The sequence below is a fragment of the Pseudoliparis swirei genome, chromosome 24, assembly GCF_029220125.1.
Source record: "Pseudoliparis swirei isolate HS2019 ecotype Mariana Trench chromosome 24, NWPU_hadal_v1, whole genome shotgun sequence".
Lineage (NCBI taxonomy): Eukaryota > Metazoa > Chordata > Actinopteri > Perciformes > Liparidae > Pseudoliparis > Pseudoliparis swirei.
Genome location: NC_079411.1, coordinates 14,231,467 through 14,257,470, shown reverse-complemented (window position 1 = coordinate 14,257,470; position 26,004 = coordinate 14,231,467). Strand labels below are relative to the sequence as shown.

General features: G+C 41.0%; 1 protein-coding gene across 1 annotated transcript in view; it reads left to right on the top strand.

Moving 5' to 3' along the window:
* sorcs3a (sortilin related VPS10 domain containing receptor 3a) overlaps positions 1 to 26,004 on the top strand; it is a 259,289-nt gene that overhangs the window by 107,242 nt on the left and 126,043 nt on the right. The window contains exon 2 of the mRNA XM_056408465.1: positions 8,790 to 8,857. Within this exon, the coding sequence (XP_056264440.1) occupies positions 8,790 to 8,857 (68 nt within the window). The remainder of the gene's footprint in view (positions 1 to 8,789; positions 8,858 to 26,004) is intronic.

The following is a 26,004-nucleotide window of genomic DNA, read 5'->3' as shown; positions in this document are numbered from 1 at the left end:
GCGTGTTGACACTGATGTGATCTGATTGTTAGAAGTATCTGACAGCATTAAGGAAAGAACCCTTTACTCGCTATTGTGTCATGTGACGTGTTGTCTGAAGACTACATTGGAAACGTGAGTGACAGTTGGAGAGATGAGTGCTGGTGCTGTCAGTGTGTTTTGTTGGAGTGCAGGGAGCGTAGCTTAGTGTTATCTATAAGATCTTGAATGTCATCATTGAATATCTAGCTGTTTTCAAGAGCGTGGGTGTAAGGTAAGATTGCAGAACGAGACTTCTTGGAGTGGGCACACAATACAAAACAAAGCAGAATCAAGTGAAAGATATTATTATATGTATTTCTATAGGTGAGAACCTTGTATAAGCTCTTTGGGTTTCTTTTCTCACCTGCACTCATTTCTGTCTCTTTTAATAATGTTACATTTGTCCTGTTTTTCTTTTATGTGCGAATAAATAATTAAATAAAGTGAAAGGTAAAGTAAATATCTTATTTTTCTGTAGGCTTTTTTCCAGAATGTCGTCAGACACTTATTGTCCCAATCTGAGCCCGTCAGTGGCAACAGCGAATACACTGCTGCCGTCCGCAGACGCACTCATTTACTAACATTATATACAGCTTCACTTCATCTGTGTGTGTTGGCATCAGTTTTGTACTTGAAAGAACACAAACGCAAGTCGAACTTCTGTTTTACTCGTTTGGTTTCGGCTGATTTCCGTGTAGTTCTTCATCTACGCAGTCTTTACTGTGATCTGCTGTTCAGAGGTGAGTGAAGATTCTGTCGTAACGACACGATGCTCCACTTCACCATGTGACCACACACACGGGCAGCACACTTACTTTTTTTTCATTGTAGTTCGACATCCACTACTTCCAAAAAGAAAAGGATTTTAATTAGGGATTCTGACAGTATTCAACTCGGAGTCGAGGTCTGTCTGTTTTAATAGGCCAAAGCTGACAGAGATGGTGGGAGAGAGAGAGGAGGAAACAAAACAAGGCAGACAAATCAAAAAAGAGAGAGCCTTAGGAAGAGACAACTCCAGAAAAAAGGACGAAGTGAAGGTGGAGAGCGTTCTGGCAGATTTGGAAATAAATATGAGAAACAACTGAGAGAATAAAGATATGAGCTTCGTAAAAGAACTGAGAAAAACCACAGGAGACCAGTACAATGGGTAGAGGGAAAAGGCGAACCCTGATAAACGGAGATAAAGCAGCTTCAGTTGGGAGGAATACTCCGAGTCAACGGCGTAATGGTGGGGTGAGAGGGGGCTGGCGAGAAGAAAAGGGAACAAGGGAGGACAGACACATGGAGGATGCAGTAAATGAGCGAGGACTTCTCTCCGGGGAGGCATAAGAGGAAGGAAGGGTGGGAGGAGGGAAGTGATTCAGACACAGATGGAGAGCGTGAGAAGGAGAGCAAAGAGGCAGAGTGACAGAGAGAGAGAGGAGGAGGAAGCTGCAAGGAAGCAGAGTGAGTGATGTCCAGAAGGAGCACAGTGCTGCAGTCTTCTCCCCGGTGTGGCCTTGATGGGACGACACAACACACCGGCAGCAACAGTATTTACACATGCAATCTCATTTTACATCTTAATTCACTTCCTCTCATCCCCCAATGGCCTTCATCTCCGACGTGATACATGTATTTAATTTGTGCATAAGACTGATAAGTTAATTGCAACACTCAGAGTGGAAATTTAACATAACCTTGTTTTTTTTCTTACCTTTTAAGAAGCTTTCAAGGCTTTAAAAGGATTATTTCTCCGTGTAGCATAAGCAGTTAATAATGAGTCATTTTACAGAACACTACATGCACAAGGGGCGCTTGCTTTTGCCCTTGACTGCACAACAGAAACATATAGCAGAGAGGCACGCCAGTGTCCGTCATAGCCGGGGACTAATGTGATACACCTAGCTCCAGTCCTCCCGTTCTCCCAAGTAGGATCCTTTTCTCTGCTCAAAATCCCCCGTGATGCAAAGAAACATGGGAGTTTGGGTTTAAATGTTCTACTGCTGGCCATGAAGCAGTCACAAAGATACATGCATATGTGGAATATGAAAGATGTGAATGTGTATCAATCCATCGATCCACCCATCATCCATTTATCCTTCTACTCATCCATCCATTTATCTGCCCATCGATTCATCCGCATCCACCTATCCATCTCAGCCCTTCCTTGATTTAATGGTGATCCATTGAATATGATAATCCTTAGTTATCCTCTGAAAAATACTAGTTTCACAGGTCGGAGTATTACTGCAGCTGTTCTCTCTTAACCTGATATGAAAAGGTGTTGTTCATTTATCCATCAGTATGTATTGTTTCTCCGTTTATGAACTAACGTCAGCTATGAAGCTATCGTTAGCATTCACGTTTAGTTTCAAAGCCTTTGCTCGTGAAGTAATGCATTAATATCAGGGGAGCAGAATAGAACATCCTCAAATAACTCCAATAACACATTTTAGAGCGACTGAGTTCCTCAAGTATGATTTGGATAATCTTTTTTTATTTTTAGATATTGCTAAACACCCCACAACATCATGGACATATTCATCACTCAGAAAAATATATATTTTCCCACCTGAGGCATTAAAGCCTTGATTTCATTTAATTGTAGAGTATGGTGATACAGCCCTGTTTGGGACACAATGGAAACTGAATATGATGACATGATGTAATTGTAATTAAATCATAATTTTCCTATCAACCAGCTGTTCCTCACAATAGTAATATTTGCAAAAAAAGAACAAAAAAGCTTTGCTCTTTGTTGTCTGAGATTGGTAATGCTTGTGACAGTGACCTCATCGTTTTAAAAGATGTGGTCAATATTTGAACATTAAACAAACATTTAATTACTTTTTATTGAACTTAAATACAACATTGTGTGACAGGGTTGAAGAGACCGATACAGTTGAACAAATAAATAGTCAAACTGTCGGAGAATTGTTTCAGTTGTTGTTTTGTCAATCAAGGTATCAAAGAGGAATTGAGATTTTGGTACCATCTGTACACAGTAAAGAGAGAGGGGGAGAGAGAGACAGAGAGAAAGATAGAGAGAGACGGAGCGACAGAGTGACAGACAGACAGAGAGAGAGAAAGAGACTGGCTCCCTGCCACCAGCTCATTCAGTCTTGCAGCCAAACCCAGTGAGTAGGATCTCTCTGAGGACCTGGCTCCTCCCACCTGGCTCCTGGAGGGAGGGGCCTGCTCTGAGAGGGTCGTCATCCAGTTGACACGGGTTGTCTGTGTTGTGCCACTGGGAGCTTTCCAAAGGCCAAAGTTGTTGTTGTTGTTGTTGTTGTGCCCCTCTTTATCGCAGCGCTCTATTTTTGTCCACTTATGATCCACACAGTTCAGCAAACCTCTGGCTGTGTATTTATCCACTCACTCGGCGTCACTACCAGTTAACGTCGATTCTCATAAACAGCTCTCGCCAATTGAAAGTAATTGCGCCGCTGTTGACATGCGAATGAGAGGCTTAATCACTTCTAGATAATGATCTGTTTCACCTGCCATTTGTTGTCGACTATCCTGACATTTGTTTGTAGACTAACAAAATTGTGGGTGTGTGTGTGTGTGTGTGTACTGGGGTAGCGTGACATTTTGCCTGACGAAGGCACATAGAACTCTTTTGTTCGGAACAAAACGGACAAAACAGTCTTTGAAATTGTTGGATCTAACATACTAAAAGTGTCTGAGGAGCTGTATTAGAGAAGCTCGATTCGAGATTACATCTTTTGCTAGCCATTGATTGGTCCCGTTGATGCCCCTGGAGCCTTTGAATAGAGTCAAATGAATTATGATGCCGGATTCATGAAAAAATTGTTTGAAATTCTGCACTGGGAAAAGTTTGTTATCTGTCAAACTCTCTACAAGTATAGTTTCAATGTGGCGTGATCTTCCTATAGCATAATCATAGATTTGAGCTATTGAGCAATTTAGGATTCTTTAACAATAATCCATACAAGGACTCCTGAGATCATGTATCATAACACTTTATAACTACTGGTCACTCTGACATTTTAATATTAATAGTTGATATGTCTCTTTACTTAAATAAGTAGTGCGAAGGATGTAGCACCATCGAGCGGTGAGGTTGCAACTGAACTACAAGAAAACACAAAAGGCCCTCTTCAGAGCCAGCGTTGGTTTTTCTGAGCTATTATGAAGAAACAAGGTTTTTCATGTCATTGTACACTAATGAAAACACATCCAATCATATCATATTCCATGTCCGCTAATAGATTCTCCCTTAATGCTACACACTGACCCTTTGAAGGAAACAATGATCCCTTTTGTCTCATACCCAGCTTGTAATCTAAACATGTCAGTGAGTGACCCGCCATGATGAAGTATATGATACGTGACCGTACAACTCATTAATAAATGTTTTATAATGTGTTATCAGGCATTATTAATATGTATGTGTACTAATAATTATAATAATGGTCTGTTATAAGAAGACTATCGGACCTCACGTCCCTCATGTACCTCATATAAATCATATACCTTATACCTCATGTACCTCATATTTATCATAAAACTCATATACCGCATATACCTCATATAACTCATAGCTCATGGACCTCATACTTCTCATATAATTAATATACCTCATGGTACTCATATATCTGATGTACCTCATGTACCTTGTCGAATCTCTGGTGCTTTTTTCCTCCAGTGTAACAGCTCCACAGCCGTCACCCGTGGGTTTCCCCCCAAAGCACCAGAGATTCAACAATACCAAGGTTCTGTTCGGCAACATTCTTTATTTACCAACAGACCGCAAGACTGCGCCTCTGCTAACTCTCCACTCTCCCACACCCCTCTCTCTACTGCTCCTTTATGAGAGCAGCGTCAGCTGCTGGCTGATTGCCAATCAGCCAGAGCAGCTGGCTGGTTACCAATCAGCCCACAGCCGAGGCCAATTGGAGACGCCAACCCCATAGCTGCCACACTCATATACCTCATATACCTTGTATTCCTAATATAACTCATATACTCCATACCACATGTACCTCATGTACCTTATGTACCTCATATTCCTCTCATAACTCGTATTTATCATACCTCATGTGCATCACATTCCTCATATAACTCATATGTCGTATACCTTATGTACCTCATATTCCTCTTATAACTCGTACAGTACTTATCATACCTCATGTGCATCACATTCCTCATATAACTCATAACTCAGACCAGGTGGTCTGCTGTTACCCAGGTAGACTTCATATATATGTTGGCATTATCCTGTTTGAAATTATTTATATAACTTAATGATATCACCATTCATTTAAATTGTACAACTCTACAATATAATTCTGAGCGTTTAATTGGACCTCCTCCCGCTCCGGTCCCCGATGGCCTTGCTGTGGAGAGACGTCTTCCTTGTGGAACCCTTTCTTCTTTATTGCAGTAACAGTACGACGCTCAGGTGACACGTCCTTAACATTCACAGAATTATTTATCCCCCGGTACAATGCTCTCAGAAAAGTCGCGATAAGATGAACCAATATTCAAAACTGTGTATGGCCCTTTGACTCACATAATTAGTTTTCACCACATCTGATTAATTGCTAAGGCAACAAGGCTAATGCAATGTGACTTAACATTTGTATTCAATAATTGCAGTGGTAGAATAATAAAGTCAAATAAATAATTATGTTTAAAGTGTGCCAAAAATGTGTCCGTCCATAACATCCATCGTCTGCTTAACAAAGGCTGTGAACAGATGAGAGCCAGCATGTAAATAAGCAGTTAATAATCTGCTCGACAGCACCACATTTATGAGAATTTCTTAAAAGCATTTGAAGTGTTTCTCTTCTTTAGCCGGTGTCTTGGATTTTTAATTCAGACTTCATGTTGGGTTGAGAGTGTGTGTGTGTGTGTGTCCAGCAGAGAAGAACCCATTCACATCTGACAACACAACATTTCACTTAGAAACACTTACAAAAAGATGTACCCTGAAAAACGCACAAACACAGAGCCAGTTCTTCTCTGTGCTGCAGCCACATGGCAAGAATCCATTTTCCTCTTATTCCACATTATCCTGTTGCTGGCAATGCTTGGCCTGAGACACATTTTCAGTCTTAGGAGGAGGATCCTTTGGGCATGTGGCACATCTTCCCACAAGAACCCTGGTGAGCGGCTGGCTAGTTCAGATGCGCCTGTGGGGACAGCGAGGCTCGGCCAGAGGTGGAAAGGTCCTGGAAGTCTGCGGGCCTCGGATCGTCACAAGGGACATGAGTAGTAGGGGAGAACGGGGATCTATTCCTTACAGAAATTCAGCTTCCCCTCATCTAGCCCACTCGCTGACGCCTGTCAGAAGAGTCAAGGCCACACCTCCTGCCCCCCCCCCCCCCCCCACCCCAGCGGAGTGACTCAAGTAGCTTGTCAGGTTGCTATGTATACCAGCATAGGATTGTCGAGTGGCCGGAGACGCTATCGAGAGACATGGATGCTAATGACAAAGAGCAGCAGGGAACTCATAACCCGATGCATGCCAATAGCATTTAAGTAAAAGGATAGGAGCTCAGTTCAAGTATGTGACGCATGCCGAATAACTGCTTGTGAACCTTTCTGGGTTTTAAGTTGTTTGGACTGCCTTCTTTCCCACACATCTGACGGCAGCCCGAAACCAGCAGCGGTGCATATCAGTCATGGACGTTAGCAGCAGTCTCTCTGTGCGACACTTTGCACCCAGAGCGGAGGATCACAGCTGACCACTGATCCCGTCATGGCAGACTTGGCCTTTGGGTCTTGTTATTTGCTCTGAGGACTGTGCAGTAACATCGAGTTTATCAAAGGGCCCCGCCTGCCGGTTATCTCTCCAAAAGAGCAGAGACCAAAGCTGTGAACACAGACTGTTGCACACGGGCGAGCACGTACGGCAGCGTGCATAGTCAAGAGAAAAGCAAAGTTACACAAGTACCTACACAGCATTGGTTACACAAATTATTATTTAATCATTATTATCATCCAAAATGTTAATCCATTACTCCTAGCACCTTTTAATCCTAGCTGTGAGGAAAACAGAGATGTGTTGGTAATACTATTAATCTTAAAGCTTTACGGTTGGTAGTTTAAAAAAATATATATATTTGCTATATTTGGTGATATTCTTATTATTTCTTAACAGTTATCAATAAATCAAATGCTTTGCCAACATTTTTTTTTCTTTTCGGAATGAACCCGTCCAAACCTGCCTGTGCACTCACTGCTCGTCGCCATTCTTCCTGAAGCTGCTATCTCAACAGCTGTCAGCACTACTAACCGCCACTGTTGTTTACGTTCAGTATGATCATCTTTGGGGCAGTGTCTTTGGAGGGAGGGCTGAAGGGACGACTTGAATACTTTCCCACTAGATTTGAAGACCTTTGGAACTGGTGCCGCTGGCTACCTTCATTGGAAAAGAGTTGGCAACACTGGGCCGGTTTTTAAGTAGGATACATTAATGTTTTAGAGCGGATGAACTAATTGTCCAATTTCTACTATTGACATCAACTACAGTTTCAGTTTTAGGATTTAGGTTTTTTGAGGGTCGTATGTGGTTGTAATAAAAAAGTTCACACTTCACAATAACTCCTAAAGTTCAGTCTTTGAAGAGATTTAAAAATAAAAATTTACGTTAATTTTTTCCCTTTAAAAAAAAAAAAAAAGATTTACAGTCCCATAAAATAACTAGTACATGTTAATTACTTCATTTTTATTCTAACTGTAGTTTTTAATTAGTCTCAGAACCTGTGTAACCAGGTTGTACGAAGCAGTAACTCACAGTAAAAGCATCGTTCCGAGGGAGCATTTCTGCTGCACATGCATAAATGCCACGCTCGAGAATTTGGAGGCGGTGATGTAATATACGCGGGCAGATGCCTCTCTCTGAATAACATACCGGCGTGTAAAGTGCAGTAAAACAGTGCATGAGTGTCGTTAACTCTGACGAGAGTTCATGTTTACGCTAATTAGCTGTAGATACCTCCAGTTCACCATTCACAAAAAACATGGTCCATGTTCAATGTTTAATGATATATATATTAATAAACCTGTTGTGGTATGATTGTCAAAACGGACCCAGATCATCTCCTCGTGTTGTCTTTTTATTAGTTATGGAGCTCACACACCATCGCCTTGTCATTGTCACATGATCAAATGAAGACACAGCATCAACATACATATTTTCTGGTATTTATTTTTGCATGTTATGTGACAAAAATATCAAAGAAAACAAGTAATTATTCATATAATTGAGTAGTTATTCTATTTATTGTTTGTACTAGTTAAATAGGAGCAGCAACGCATCAGAAGGACGTCCTTCTCAAAGCCCACTACTCCACCTTTATAAGCACTGTTTGATGCGTTGAGATGCTCATTTGTCTTCTTGCTGAGAAGTTCTGGGCCGGACTATATCTTGGCTAGGAAATTCCTGGCTAGTTGCCTGGCAACCTTATAGGGGACGGCAATACTTGAAGATGTCACTTTTTAATGAAGCACACAAATGAGATAAAAATATAAATTAATGCGTGAGATTTAGAGGTGCAGGAAGGTGGAAACTTGTACTATTGACCGGAGACATGTTTTCCATATCTCCATGTTTTTAGTCTTTGTGCTAAGCTAAGCTAAGCTAAGCGGCTGCCGGCTGTGGAATCGTATTTAGTCTACAGAAATTAGGTTTTGCTCTTCTCACTCACTTCGCAAAAAGAGGCGATGCCGTTTCTGCTGCTGTGTAGATATTGACTGCTTTTTTTGAATGCCCAATACAAAGATTGTAATGATTATACCCCCTCTCTTTACAGGTGATCCTGATCCTCACCAAGCTGTATGACTTTCACATTGGCAGCGTCACTGAGAGCACTCTTTGGAGGTGAGTACAAAGCAGGTTTTTATTCATAAATATTGACAAGTTGCTGCTCAAACTACCAAAGTATAGTATTGTGACTGGCTTGATGTTTTGGATGATTGTCAGTTTAATATATTCCTCAGTTACTGATTGAATCTGACTTGGCCCACTGTCGTAAACCCTTAACAGGGACATAGTATTCTCAGATTTCTACTAGACCTTGACTAAATGTTCTGTTCTGAATATCCTTGTATTCACCAGCTGTGCACCAAAAATATGGTGCAAATATGGTATATTCTAACCATGGACTTTATCATAAAGTTGGAGTGTTTTAATTATTGAGGGTCGATGGAGATTGACTCTTTTGGAACCAGCCTCAAGTGGTCATTTGAGGAACTGCAGTATTTGGCTTAATTTCTCAGCACTCAAGGTTGTTGCTTTGATTATAAAGAGCCGGCATGTGACAAAGGAAGGGGAACCACATCTGATTGGCTACATGAATCACATGTGTTCTGATCCAAGGAGCAGCCCATAAAAAACAGAGCATATTATCTTCTTTTACAGTCTGTTGGTTGTTAGGCTCTCCAGAAACACACATTAAAAAGCAGATGAATTGAATTTAATGTGTTCCTTTCTTTCTACATGCTAGGACTTCCTATCTCTTATCTCTCTCCTTGAGTTGTTAACAGTGTGTTCTGGTGTCATGCATGGTCAGACAGGTGTCGTGGGTGTGGATTTTTTCATGCTCTTGTTTGTTCTGTTATATGATGTGTACTCCCCTTCCTCGCCCCTCCTGGGACTGAAGAAAACACACAAAGCATGCACGCACACTTGCGAAACAAGAGTAATAATACACTACCAAAATGGATGGGCAACATATCTCTGATAACTTGAAAATGTGTGTAATCCATTTCCATTGTGGCTTGTGTAGTATTAATACAGTTATTCCTTTGTCTGAGTTTGAGGATGATGCCACATCACATGACACTGTCCTCCACACCATTAGGCTCATTTTTCCAGTGAAACAGTCTACTTTGGGGCAATTGGGTCCTTGGGTAATGGGCCATTTGCCAAACCCCCACACCAGCGATTGTCCAATCATAGCTTAGCAACTAATTAGGCCCAGTAGATTTGTCAAGCATCAGATCTCTGCAGTTAGAGTGAAACTTGGAAGGTGGAGTTTTTCTTTTTCTTTGTCGAAGCCTTTCCTAACAAAACAATACAAGAGTAAAGGGGTAAGGAATGGATCCAATAGTATGTGTACCAGCTCAGTCAGTTGTGTGTGTCAACAGAACATATTGTATTGTGAGGTAATACAAGGATGTCTCTGCACTATGAGCAAAACATGTACTGGTCCATTTAGGGATTCTGGCTTCCATACCTTCTTTATTCACAATAGTGAAAAGAAAACATCTAAAATACACATTTACTACTTCGTCTCAACATTTTAAACAATATTTTACAACTAAAAACATGGAGAAAATAGATCTTTTTTTGTATAGCTGTTGACAGTACTTTCTGATTCAGAGTTATCCAAATATGTCCAATATTCCCTCTTTAAAACCCTAACATGTCAACAGAATGCACTAAGAATTGAATCTGGCTTTATATCATTACACTTGGAAGTTGGAACACAAACACATGAAGGTTATCAACTGGGGAAGATTCATGGTGGTATCTATTGGTTACATTGTTGACTTTTTTCTTAGAGTGATTCAAATTAACCACAGGGAGAGGACAATGTGACAGATACAGCCTGTTGTCTGGAGTTGTTGGGCGAGCAAACAAGGAGACAGATGGAAAGCATTTATTTTTTGGGGAGAGAAAGAGTGGCTTGTTTGTTTGACAGCCAATCCAATCTTTTCTTGATTCACTTCAAATTTGCTTTTTGACGATGTCCCCTCTCTAGTGATGCACTTCTGCGCTTGAGTTGCAATTACTGGTTCAAACCGCAGCAGCTCGATTCGCCTAAAAAAAAAGGAACGGTTTTCCATCTGCACCATATATTTTCTTTCTTTGAGATTTTCAAGATGACATTGTTTTTAAAGCGCAAAATATTGGTACTCCTCAAGTTTGACAATGATAAGCTGTGCCAAATTAACTGCTCGCCATTTTTGACATTTAGACATCTACTTTGTAATTTGGACCCTGAGGCAGAAACAGAGTTGTCTTTTGGTTTAGGAATACATGGAAAGAAAATCCAGTCCCCTGATATTCTGCGGTGACACAGAACACATGGCTGCTTTAGCTGCTGACACTATGCATCATAAAATAGTCTGGATATACTGCTTGAATAGTTATATGATTGCTTTCTGATAAGACTACTAAACCGTCTCCATCCTTTCAAACTCAGGCTTTATTTTCGCCTATGTTTATCCGGTTATACAGCTCATATATATACAGCGGATCGTCAGGTCTGCAGAAAGAACCATTGGTTCCAGCCTCCCCTCCATTCTGGACTTGTACACCGCCAGAGTCAGGAAGCGGGCAGGAAAGATCACTGCAGACCCTTCACACCCTGGACACAAGCTGTTCCAACTCCTGCCCTCTGGTAGGCGCTACAGAGCACTGTACGCCAAAACCACCAGACACAGAAATAGCTTCTTTCCACTGGCCGTCACCCTGATGAACAATTAATCAGACTCTTCCATCTGCACTATCTGCACTTTTTGACTACTGTCTTTGCTTTAGCTCTTTAGGTCAGTGGGGTGGAGGGCTGCAACCCGCAGGGGGGTGGTGGTTCGATCCCGCGCCCTCTCATTAGTTGCAAGTCAGTGTGAGCAAGGCAAGGAACTGAACCCCCAGTTGCTTGGCTTCACCGCAGCCCACTCCATAATAATAAAGGATGATGGTTAAATTGAACTAATTTTTCCCCTTGGGGATTAATAAAAGTGTATATTCTTATTCTTAATGTCTTTTTTATATTTATCCCGCTTATTGTATATTGTGTGTGTGTATAAGTACGGAAGAGCAAAGTGTAACCGGAGTCAAATTCCATGTATGTGCAAACCTACATGGCCATTAAAGCTGATTCTATTCTATTCAGTAAACTTCTGAAAAACAGGGTTGTGTGTTTACAAGTTGAAATGGGTTCACTTTGATGATGGCTAGTCCCTGTTGCACCAACACCCCCAGACATGTTTTTATGAGTTTGCTATATGACATAATCACTGTTAGCCGACTGCTACCAGGGATGTACGAGATGAGATGACATGCTTCTATTGTTTGCTAAGGTTATTTCCCAAAATTAATGGAAGACTTCACCCTCCAAAATGAACATTCTTACATCAGCTCTGTTACCCTGTGTTACCTTGAATTATTGAAGAAATAATTCAAGGTAACAAGTGATGAGAAATTGAAATACAAATGATCATTGTAGCAGGTCTCACGCCGCTACCCATGGGTTTCCCCCACCAGCACCAAGGATCAGCCAGGCACCAAGAGGTTTCGTTGAACGACATGTTTATTTCGGCAACACACACACACCGAGCAGACCGCAAGACTGCGCCTCTGCTCACTTCCCCTCTCCCTCCAGCTCTGCTGCCCTTTTATACAAGCAGCATCGGCTGCTGACTGATTGCCAATCGGTCAGAGCAGCTGGTTGATTACCAACCAGCCAGCAGCCGAGGCCAGATTGGGGACAGCTGCCACAATCATTTTAGGGGAAAATACTCCTTAAGGGTGCCTGTTTATGTTTCTAGAAAAATGGAGTAATGCAAGAGGCCATTTGCTGCTCAGGCTATCTGTACGCCGTGAGAGAGTTACCTTCAGTGACCAAAGGTCAAGGAAACAGCGTGGGATTACTTAATTAAGGGGCTGGCACAAAAGTCATTAACTAGTTACATGACACACAATAAGTACTGAATGAATGGAGAAAGTGCAGTTTGGGTTACGGCAATCATCTGAAAACACTGAAAGCTTCAGTCTTTTAAAAAACCACAAAAAGACTACCCAACTATTTGCAGCTCTCAGTAGAATAGTATGGCTAAACATCCTTTATATATATACAAATAAATGAATATATATATATATATTCATTTATTTGTACACACAAATAAGTGATTGGACTCACATAAACCCGAGCGCTGTCATCTGGGTTAAATGCACCGTGACAGGTGATCTCTGCAGGGTCATCAGGTATTTTATCCATGGTGTGAGAACAAGGACATCACTGTGGCTATTGGCAGCCCTCCCGGTCCTCGCTCATCCACAAACCTACAGTGAGGGGAGCAGCTGTCTATCTCGGCCTGACTTTCCAGTACATCAGTGTCTGAGGAAAGGCAGCGTTGTGTATGCATGACATGAATGTTGGAAGCAGAGGAAGTTGAAGGAAAAGGAAAATGGACAGAGGAATTAAAAAGGAGGAAGATAGAAGGCCAACGAGCACTATTTATTGATGCAGCCGCTGAGATCACAGCTCTGATCGGGTTTGAAGAGGAGCGGCTGGAAGGAATATTTATCAGTTTGCGTGAAGACGCCCCAAATGTCGAGTCTTAACGCTGCCTTCTCGCAAAGGTCGAGGCTGAGGCAACACCCTTAAAGTATCGCCCAGTCAGTTTGTCCATTTTAATGAATGTCCTGACCTTCGACAACGAGAGCGGCTCAGTCAGGATCAGAAGAAACTTCAGAGCTTCGGTCCAAAGTAAACTGGAGCACAGATTTAAGGCACACACTTTAAAAGGAGAATAAGACTAACTTGGCCTAGACTGTCCTATTCTGAGAGGAGAAGAGGCCTTACGTTCCTCATGAAGCACGTTTAACCTCCTCTTTCTGAATCATCAGTCAGTCATCATTTCCAAAGGAGCCTTCATATCATGCGTGGTTAGAGTGAAAAAATGGAGGCGAGCAGTTCATTGTTAACAATAAATCAAGAAAACATTTCTTGAAAGTTGTGCAGCCTCTCTCATCTGGCCTATGGAGTATCATTCTGCCGTAGATGAAACTTAATCAAATATTACAAGCCCCTTACTCATTTGGAGGTATTCAGACATGGGTCAATTAACAACAGTCAGGTTGTATCTCCCTCCTTTCACTGCATGTATTTGACACATCCTATACTTGTACTTTTTTGCCAACCAGCCTATGCAGCAGTAGTTCTCTGTGATTTAGACAGTGAGTTCTTTGAAGTTGTGTTCACAGTATGTTAGTGGATTACTGAGCTGGAAAGCTTGATGATGAGCTGATGGTAATCTCCTTTTGTACCACTACAGCACACACAAACTGAAGTCCAGTCCTTTTTCTTCTTCTTCTTATTTCGTGGTTAATGAATCCTCGACCTGAACGACGTTCACTGCGTCATCATCACTTTCAACGTCGGCGCCTCCCACACTGCAGACAAAAAGTGCCGTTGTCAGCTCAGCCGTGATGAACAGTCTGTCAGGTCCTGATTAAAAAACAGCTAAAAGACAACCAAAGCGACGAAAACAATTACGATGCCACGACCACGTTGCAGATAGGAGCTTACTTAAATATCAGCTGTTATATCTGTGCACAATTTTACAAAACGGTGCTTGTGTTTTTTGCTGAACGAGTTCAGTTTGAACCAGCAACGGACTGATTGGAATTCCCATCTGAACTGAAAAGTTGGCTCTTTTGAATGAACATGTTATGCAATCTTAAAATTTTAAAACCCCAAAAACTACATTGTGATAAATTATTTTCATGTGTAGGTAAATGTATGTTTTATGTATACACTGGGTGGCGCTGTTGCTGGTATTTTGTACGCCTATATTAATCACCATGTAATTGGCGACAGCAGGTTTTTTGACCCGGGAACGGGAAAAAGGTTTTGACCGTATCACGGTGAGCTGGTAGGCTGTTTTCTACCGGACTTCACACAATTAAAAACCTATGAATAACATTCTGGGTGTCGGAGGCAAGTTGTCTGAAACGAACAGCAAGCAGCAGAACCACAGAGCGCGTCAATCATCTAGCCGGAGGAACCAAAATGCCTCAGTAGTCCAAGTAAAGGACAGGGCTCCTTTAACATTAGTCAAAACCTAGAACCACAAAGGTGGAACTTCGTTTACAAACTTTCGGCACGTCTGGGACGTAAAGGAGGCGCGGAGGAGAGTCGAGGACCAGAGGAGCGGCGGGAGCCGTTTGGATGTGTGGCGGGGTTGGAGGACGGAGCTACGCCGCTGCGCAACATCAGCTGTGGAGCATCAGCTGGACGGAGCTACGCCGCTACGCAACAGCAGCTGTGGACCAATCGCACAACCGGATCCACACACGGCGCCCAATGCGAGGAGGTATGAGTCGCGCTACACTGTTTATGGCCATTTAAATTGTGTGCACACGTGACTGGACAAAAAACCCAATGCATTGGTTGCCGAAGAGGTCGGACACAAACAATAGACTTTGCTCTTGACTTTGTTGTGATGGACTATTGACATTTTATCATGGAGAAGCGTGACGCGGCGCTGGACAATACTGTTGACACTCATGTGCAAGCTGATACTAAACTCGGTGTGCCTGGCGGTCTTGAAACGCAAAAACGGGTTGTTAAGCTCACTGCTAAGGCGCTTGCTGATAAAATAGAAACGTTGCAAAGTGGTAGAAAAGCAAAGTTAAATAGAGCAAGTGTCAAGAGAAAATCAATTCAATGTTTTATATCTCAGGGTGATAAAACACAGGTACTTGAAGAGTTGATTGAGGTGTGTGATGAAGCAAAATGCATGCATACACTTCTGTTGGGTATGCTGCCATGTGATGAAGGGGAAAAACACGAAACATGGTTTAAAGCAAAAATGATGTTTAATGATGAATGTATTGCTGATGCAGAATTGTGGGTTTCATCATATGAAGGTAATGTGTATGAAAAAGTGGAGGATGGTATTAATCCAGATGACAGTGTTTCTAATATGGGTAGTAAATGCTCAAATCAAAGGAGTAATAGAAGTTGGAAATCAAGGACCACTTCCTCTGTAAGGATAGAAGTGGAGGCAAATAGAGCTGCATTGATCGCTCGCGCGGCAGCTTTAAAGGAAAGCCATGTACTGGAAGAGCAGGAGCAACAGCTGAGGAGGAGAAGACAACAGCATGATTTGGACACTGAACTAGCGGCTTCCGCTGCTATGTTGACAGTATTACAGGCCTCTGGTCTGAAAGGTTCTTCTCGAACACCCTCCGATGGCATGGCTTCATATTTCGACCAGGAAAAAAGGAAACGAGAATTTGTCAACAGCTTAAACCCTATGGCAAAGGAGTACAAGCCGGAAGCAGAATCTAAGAAGCAAGACGACATGACACAATGGAATATACCACTGTTACAGGACGTGCGACCAAAGCAAACACAACAAAGGTTTAAAAGGTTTAAAACAACAGCGATACAATCCGAACAACAGCAGGACAACAGTAGGTTGGGAGCGCATCGCGTTCAGCATCAACTAACATCCGCTCAGGACGAAGAAAGGTATTCTACCAACCCTCAAATCCGCACAAATCCTACTGAAGACATACTTGCCATCATGCACAGGCAAAATGAAATAACTGCCTCTCTGGTGCAACAGCAGCGTTCATCATCTCTGCCGCCAAGAGACATTCCTACATTCGAAGGGGACCCTCTACAGTACAAAAGCCTTGTTAACTCCTTTGAACAAGGAGTGGAGGAAAAGGCACCAAAGGCAGATTGTTAGTATTATTTGGAACAATTTACAAGAGGACAGCCGCGAGAGCTGGTGTGTAGCTGCCAACATATGGCTCCAGAGCGTGGCTATGAAGTGGCAAAGGGTCTTCTCCAGGAACACTTTGGAAATCAGTATAAGATTGCAGCAGCAAGAAAGTTCGATTTTCAAGTCTAGATTTCAGATAAATTCACCCGACTCTTCCTGCGATCTTCTGCATCACCGGGCCTGTGCAGTATTAGAGAGAGCCTAGTATCTTTCCTTTAATATCCTCGGTGTAGCCTCGTTCACAGGTTCATTTACATTCAATTCAGTTCAGTTTATTTGTATCGCCCATTCTCACAATTACAAATTTGCCTCAGAGGGCTTTACAATATGTACACATACGACATCCCTGTCCCAGGACCTCACATCGGATCAGGAACAACTCCCAAACAACCCTTTCACAGGTACAAAAGGGAAGAAACCTTCAGGAGAGCAACAGAGGAGGATACCTCTCCAGGATGGACAGAAGCAATAGATGTCATGCACTCTAAAAAAAAAAAAAGTTGAGTCAACTTAAAAAAGTGAGGCAACCAGCTGCAAAGCCTTTTTGAGTTCACTCAACTAAGGGCTAATGTGTTGTGTCAACTTATGATAAGAAGTTCACTCAAAGTGATATCTTAAGTTTGTCAAACGTAACATTACTATTCAGACGTACTTATGTATTTAAGTTAACACTACTTAAAATATTGCATTTGATAGTTACATCTACTCATGTACTTAAGTTCCGAACACTTAAAATATTAAATTGGAGAAACTTTTAAATTGTGTGTTCTTGTAGATTAAAAACATACATCAACAGCACTTAACATTTTTTGTTGAGAGAACTTACTTTTAACTTAAAATGTTTTGTTGAGAGAACTTACTTTTAACTTAAAATGTTTTGTTACTAAATTTCACTGCCCATTATTTGAGTACACTCAACATTCTTTGCAACATTGCCTTCATTTAAATTAATTAAAAATGTACACCGTTTTCTTTGGAAAAGTCAACAGTTAAAGAAAACAAACTTCTTCAAACACAAAATGTTTATTAACAATAACTAAACATTTGTTTGCATAACTATATGAATTCCAGGTGTCAACACTTGAACATAGACAGCAGAGGGTCAACATCCTTAAAAATCAAAATGGCTGCATAAAGAAAAATTCTGTTTTGTGAATCCAAAATCAAGTCCTGAAACAAGCTTTGGAACATGGTTGTGACACGTGTGTAGCCGTCACGAGTAGGTTCCCCCCCCCTAAAGCACCAATAAGCAACAAGTAGCCAGAGGGATATTCGGTAATAAGGTTTATTCCGACAGCAGACTGTGTCTCTGCTCTCCACGCTCCTCTCATCTCCTGTCTGTCCAGCTCCTTTATGGAGACAGACTCAGATAACCAACACAGATCATCATCAGCTGGACTGATTACCAATCTGATTACCAATCAGTCCAGCTGATGACAATCAGACACCGTTCCCTCCACCACACCCCGCTCCACCCACTCTGCAGCCGAGCCTTAACACCCCTGCCACAATGGTATATGATGGAACATATATACAACACAGAAGGACAATGGCATTCCCTTGAAACTGGGCTGCTTGAGAAAACAAGCATACAGAGACTATAATAAATATTCACCGCCTCTTTTAAATTTTCATTTTTTTTCTACCCATTCTGTAACAATACAATTTAAAAGTCAAAGACATTTTATGCAGATTTTTAAAACTAAAATATACCACTTTCATACAAGAGTCACCTCCTACACATTAGTATTATAGTATTTCAATCTTCATAGTCTGTTAAATTAAATAAATAAATTGAGCAAAATACAGGGAAACATTTGCTCTCACGGTACAGGCTCCCTTTAATTCAATAAGTGACAAAAACCTGAACTGGAGCAAATCTGCCATTAAACAATGGACAATATCCTTCCAAATCTAATCCATATCTAAATATAATAAACAAACAATGGTATCAAAAACCAATGTATTTTAAACAGGGGCTAAAGAAAATATTTTTATATTATTTTATTATTTAAAATTTAAGATTAAAGTAGTATATATATGTATTTACATTTATATATGTATTTGTATATATATATGTGTGTGTGTGTTTACTGACATACATGCGCAGTGGCCTTAGTTACCTCAGCAGATGCCCAAACCACTATATTAAGTTTTCTCAACTTAACATTTTAAGTGGATTCCACTCTTTATTAATGAAATTGACATTTTGAGTTAGTTCAACTTCTTTCAAAGGCATTTGTTGACTCAACTTAAAAAAATGTGTTAGGACAACAAATTTGAAGTTGGGCTTTTTAGAGTGTGTGTACAGAAGGAATCATTACAGAGTTACAACACATTCAATGATTATGACAGAGTATGAATAGTTGGTAGTAGTCATGACCACGATCCAGACCTCCATGATCCATCAGGCAGATGGAGGTAGGGAGGAGGAGTGGATTGTTGTTTTATGACAATATATGACGATGCAGGAAAACAGGTCCTGGTTCATATATTACAACAACTATTCAGATGTAAAGATTTTAGGGAAGAGCACAGACGAAATGAAGATGTTACTACGCATTTGGTTTGAGTCAAACCAAATGCGTAGTCGTAGTCATTTGTGGAGAGAAATCTGGATTAGCCCACGACGGGAGTGATAACTTCCTTTCGAGGTAGCAATCATACAATCATTTAATACTAGTCATAATAATATAAAATAGTCACATAAAGTAAAACCATCTGAGATACGACAACACATAATCTCATTTTAAATTAAAGTCCTGCTGTCATTTTTTTTTTGTGTTTTGTGAAATGGTTGTATATTTTAATCATACAAAGGAGTAACACATCTGTTTATAAAACACTGTATGGATTGAATTTAGCTCATAATACTACAACCAATGTATTCATTGGCAGGTAATACCTACAGAATGCTTTCCCTCTCAGATGTATTCCCAATGCAGAACACAAAGACGTTTGCCTGATATCAGACAGAATTGTCCATCTTCAGACTGACCTCTCTATCTTCATCTTCATTACCTCCACTCTATTTGATTTCCATGGGGGTGGGTAATTCGATTTCAGCTAACCAATCACTCGACCAATGCACGCGCCTGAATCAAACAACAATTTAAATTGTATGGGGATGTGTTTCCATGGCAAATTTCTTTGCCACAGTGTTTAGTTCTGATTATCTAATCGTTAGTTCCCCGGCTGCACTTATTTGCTGCTAACTTTTAAAATGGGAAACAGCTGTTTTATAACACAATGGCGAGTTATCCAGTGGACTTGGGCAGATCCAACGGCCACAAATAAGGGGTAGTCAGTAGAATTGCATCATCTCTCTTTTGAGAGAGCCACCATTGTTTGAAGCGTTGCCCTTGCCTGAATACTGGGACCATCCGAGAGAGAGAAAGAGGAGAGAGCTCTGCATTATGACTCCTCCTCTCCCGCTGTGCCAGGATGGGGTCACCTGGGGGTGAGGAGTGACATCCTCTCAAATTGCATCATTTAGCTGAGCATGCTCACAGGCTATGTCATATTTCACAGGTCAGTGCCTATAATAAGGGCCCAGCTCTCTCAGAGAGACCTACATGATATCTGTGACCTTTTTTCAATTGGACTTGGTATTTCCACCGAAACGTTGCCGGCCTGGGCTCGCCAGAACTTTTCAAAAGCACTTCAATGAATGCACTCTGGGGAGTATCAGATTGATACAGCTACTGTTGGCTCTGCTAAAGGGGGAGGAAATGTGTGATGAATGAGAGCAACTCCATCGGCATGTGCTGACTATAGTATGGTTGGAGCCGCACTAAAATGGTTATTAACAACGGAGTTAATGAGTATGTGTGAAGTGAAAGGTGTTGCTCATAGTGATGAACCCACGGAGGATCACCTGACTCTGTAATTCCCTTAGCTCTGCAGATTGTTTGACAACCAGCAAAGATTTGCTCTACGTTAGCGACTATCTGGTGAACTAAGTGCTGCATTTAGCAGTTAGAGAGACAGATATACCTCTGAATCCAGAGTGTACTTTATAACCGCGGTGGTTCTGTCAAAACTACTTTTTGACTATTTGGATATGACTGCTAAATATATTTCAGTAATGTTTATGAATGGGAGTGACCATAACTTGGATGTATTTTTATGGGCAGAGTTAGTGATTTCATTTGACTTGTCACCCTTTTTACAAATGGGAATTGGGAGTGGCAAAAATCTGTTTTATGGTTATATTATTAATAGTAACACTATTAATACTGCACAGTAAATGTTCGGCATTTAAATGTTTACTTCAGATGAAAAGTGAAAGTAAAACGTTATCAGTAGGAATCTGTTCAAGGTGGAGCTTGAATAAGAGCTAAGAATTCATCATATTTTATTATTTTGTGGGTCGAACCTGTAACGTAACCAGTTGAGTGTCAGGTGAATGGAGCACTATAATGTTTTCCTCTGCAGTAGAAGGACACAGTAAGTAGTATACAGTTGAGTTGGATATCTTAGAAAGAGCTTCAGGGTCTTTCAAAGTTATTTGTACAATTGGTTAGAATAGTAACATAATTCAATATCACTAAACATCCTAATACATCTTTAACTGTTCAGGGCTCTTCCAGTTGGGGCACCGGGGTTGTCTACCTTGTCGACGGTAGAGTCTGCCACTGGTGTTTCCTCCTGAACTAGACTGTAGTTCACTGGTGTTTCCTCCTGAACTAGACTGTAGTTCACTGGTGTTTCCTCCTGAACTAGACTGTAGTTCACTGGTGTTTTCTCCTGAACTAGACTGTAGTTCACTGGTGTTTCCTCCTGAACTAGACTGTAGTTAACTGGTGTTTCCACTTGAACTAGACTGTAGTTCACTGGTGTTTCCTCCTGAACTAGACTGTAGTTCACTGGTGTTTTCTCCTGAACTAGACTGTAGTTCACTGGTGTTTCCACTTGAACTAGACTGTAGTTCACTGGTGTTTTCTCCTGAACTAGACTGTAGTTCACTGGTGTTTCCTCCTGAACTAGACTGTAGTTCACTGGTGTTTCCTCCTGAACTAGACTGTAGTTCACTGGTGTTTCCTCCTGAACTAGACGGTAGTTCACTGGTGTTTTCTCCTGAACTAGACTGTAGTTCACTGGTGTTTCCTCCTGAACTAGACTGTAGTTCACTGGTGTTTCCTCCTGAACTAGACTGTAGTTCACTGGTGTTTCCTCCTGAACTAGACTGTAGTTCACTGGTGTTTCCTCCTGAACTAGACTGTAGTTCACTGGTGTTTCATCCTGAACTAGACTGTAGTTCACTGGTGTTTCCTCCTGAACTAGACTGTAGTTCACTGGCGTTTCCTCCTGAACTAGACTGTAATTCACTGGCGTTTCCTCCTGAACTAGACTGTAGTTCACTGGTGTTTCCTCCTGAACTAGACTGTAGTTCACTGGTGTTTCCTCCTGAACTAGACTGTAGTTCACTGGTGTTTCCTCCTGAACTAGACTGTAGTTCACTGGTGTTTCCTCCTGAACTAGACTGTAGTTCACTGGTGTTTCCTCCTGAACTAGACTGTAGCTCACTGTTGTTTTGTAATGCAAGTAGCTGTGACTTGTTTGTGTGGAGCAACTATGTTCCTTATGTCATCACTCAATTTTCTGCTCCCTTGTCTCCTTGCTTCTCAATTCTCCGACTCGTGAACCATAAATCAGTGCTCCATTTTAAAGGAAGTCCCAATTCCTAAAATGCATCTGGAGGATTTGAGGAAGCTTGCCGGTGGAGCTTTCAGTGAGGAAACACCGGTGTATCTTAGAAGTCTTCTCACCACCCGGGACTAATTAAAGAGGCGGAATAATCTCGACGAAGACAGGACTCTCCACATGTTACAGTTCCCTTGTTGTTCATAAGTTGTTGTTATCTAAGTTGATCAAACCTTCTGCCATTCACAGCTTGTGTAGCTCCTCCTCAGGCTCTGTTGAAACACATTTCACTTGCTGTTTTTTTCCAAAATGTGGGCCACATTCAAGTGATATTATCTTGCTATGATTACAAATGCAAACAGCTTCTGACGTCACTGTAGTTTATCTATGGAAACATTATCTTGCATTCATCTCTAATCTGCTATATTTCATTTGCTCTGCACTCATACACACACTTGCTTTTTGTACTCTGTCTATATTTAATATTTTTTGTATTTGATCTGTCAGTGTTGTTGTGTGTTGTGTATGCATGTGTGTTGTATATTTATTTACATATATATTTAGTTTTGTATTTTACTTTTATTTTACTTGTATACTTCTATATCTTTCATCCCTGTTTCTTATATTTTGTGTTTTGTTTTTATTCTTGTGTGTTGCTGCTACTGTCACGACAAATTTCCCCTTGGGGATTAATAAAGTATATATCTATCTATCTATCTATCTATTTGATGTTGTCATATAGACAGACAGACAGATACAAACATGTATTGTGTTTTACACAATGAAATACTGTATATTAAGGCTAATGATGCTCATCTGACATAGATCATATAAAACAGTGGCAAAACAAAACTATGGACAGACGATGCAGTGGTGACACATGTCTTATCTATCCGATGTCTCTTTAAAAGGAAACAACATCTCAATTGTTACATGCCTCCTCCTCGCCTCCTCTGCTCGCATCTCATGAGGGCGGGACTAAGACGCAAGGAGAGGAAAGGAAACGAGGATGTACAAACTGGGAAATGAGAACCGCGAGGTGTGTTCCTGAGGTTCCAAGAAAAGCACAGCGCAGTGTTTGGTCTTCGTATATTCGGTTCTCTGAAACAACACAGGCCGAGCACATGTTCTTAATGGGCTCTCCACTCGTACAAGCATGAAATGGCAGCGCTGAATACGAAATATATGAATATATGCAATACACATGTTGCTTTAAAACAAAACTCCTTGTGAATGACAGAAACCTTTTTGTTCCCCTCCCTCGTGCTTTACTTCGTCGTTAATGCATAAACCACCTCGCCCTTATTAAAGAGGTCACTTATTCAGACCCATTCTCACAATATTTAAATGTATACCTTTTTATTCACTCCTGGGGTTTTTCCTCATATACTGAAGAACAGTTTCATTTGCTTCTGTCATAACAGCGAATGGTGGACTTTTGTGTCTGGAGGCATTGTGGAATTTCATACATTTCAATGGCATCTCTGTCCGAGGCGGCTCTGGTTGGTTTTCGTTTTGTGGTAATCAACTCAAAGTCTCATCATCCATCCAGACGCTGCAGTGATTAACGCATAGTTGTTGTTTTTATCTTCCCGTTTAGCAGTGGTGTATAGTAACAAAGTAGAAGTACTTCGTTACTTTACTTAAGTAGTTTTTTGGGTATCTGTACTTTATTTTACTACTTATATTTCTGTTTACTTTTACTTTTACTTCACTACATTTTGCAATGAAAACTTGTACTTTTACTCCGATACATTTCCCCTGAAACAGTATCGTTACTCGTTACTACGGAAAAAAATAATCATGAGACGAACATCGGGGACTGTGGTGGAACACACCGCAGCGCACCTGAACGCAGCACGAACACCAGGTTGGGGATCAGTGGTCCTTGCCGCGTTCTTTCTCTTCCCAGTGATGCCCAGGATGCTAGCGAGCGAGCGGCTACAGATACGACTCATTTCATGTGGAGCAGCAATGGAAGCTACTCGAACAACCACGGGGACCAAGATCAACGTCCGTGGCCATATTTGGGCGAACTCTTTTCTTTTGTCGGAGTGAAAGTTTCTTCCTACCGGATGAAGTGCCTCTTATGCCGACCGAAAGCTACGGAGATACTGGCCTTCAACAACTCACCAACCTCAGGAAACACATTGAGGTAAATTAAGATGAATCCCATGAGCCGCAACGTTAATGTTTAGTTTTGATAATCATCATAAACCTGTTAAGATATCTAGCAGTGTTGTCCTCAGGATTGTAGTAAGTTATATCTTTGGCAGGAGAGGGGGAGGCAGGTGTCTGATTGTTCTACACATGTTGTATGTTAGGCTAACGTTCGCTAGCTATCGTCAATTAAATGAGACAATTAGCGTGAGTGTAGTAGACGGATCTCTAGTGAGTTAATGAGCTGAAGAAGTGTTGACAGTTGTGAGAATTTGTTGATTTGAGTCGTCTTAGCTATAATATAATGCTAATCATTACAGCATTATTATTATTATCATTATTTGAATTAATATTATAAGAGTGACGGTCCAGTAATGGCGACGATATTGATTTGGGACTGTTGTGTTTAACTACAGAGATGCAAGTACATATTCACAAATCAACTCTGGATGCACGGACAGTGCATGAAACTAAATGTATAAACCTCAAATTAAAACAAACTATTTAGTACAAAACTGTTGGATGGAGTCATGACATGTTAGGAAGTGTTATTAATTATATCATGTCTATAATACTCTCACTTTATTTCAGGAATGGACTACATCAAGCAGCACATGGAAGAACCCTCCCTGCAGCTAGGTGATGCCACCAGGTCCAGTTCATCTGATGAAGAGGACTTCTTCTTCGTCATCTCAAGCCCGTGACAGCAGCAAACAGCTGGATGGAGACGTGGATCATGTTGACTTGCTGAAATGCTTCCCAACTGTGTGCTGCTGTCTGTGAAGCTAGACACACTCTACCTGCACCATCAGGGCCTGTGAAGCTAGACACACTCTACCTGCACCAGGGCCTGTGAAGCTAGACACACTCTACCTGCACCAGGGCCTGTCAAGCTAGACACACTCTACCTGCACCATGTGAACGGCTCTTCAGCATCGCAGGACTCGTCTTCAGCCCCAGAAGAGCGAGACTGACATCTGTCCATTTTGAAAATCAACTTCTTTTGAAGATGAACAATACATTTGTCACTTTAAAGTGATGATTTTGGTTGTTACTTTTGGTTCTGCTTTTTTCTGTGTTAATCGTGTTTTTATATTTTAGTAATTTCATAGTATTCATATATTGCTAAGTTCATCCTAGCTCATACTCCTTGTTCATGGCGGCCACAGCACCCAAACAAATAAACTTCATATTTCTCAAAATTCTGACCCTTTGTTTTTTTTATTAACAGCATTTACTTTTACTTTCAATACTTAAGTACATTTAATATCAGACAATTACTTTTGATACTTAAGTACAAAAAAAATCAGATACTTTAATACTTTTACTCAAGTAGTATTCTCATAGGTGACTTTTACTTTTACTTGAGTAATTTTCCAGTCAAGTATGACTTTTGGGTACTTTATACACCACTGCCGTTTAGTCATGTTAAACAGATTTTTTTTTTCTCACCACACTCATTATTTTTCTTCTATTTACATCCTGAAGAAATAAATCCATCCATCACGGATTCACTTATAAGGATTCACTTATACGAAAAACATTTATTTCACAATGTTCTATATTTGTTGACGGCAGCGAGGAGCCTAAGAGCTCTGCTTATCTGAAATGTCACAACTATTTCCTTTCAGGACGACATTCTGATGTGAGTCAGCTGCAGCAGGGAACTGGACTGTGGTGACTGGTGGCGTG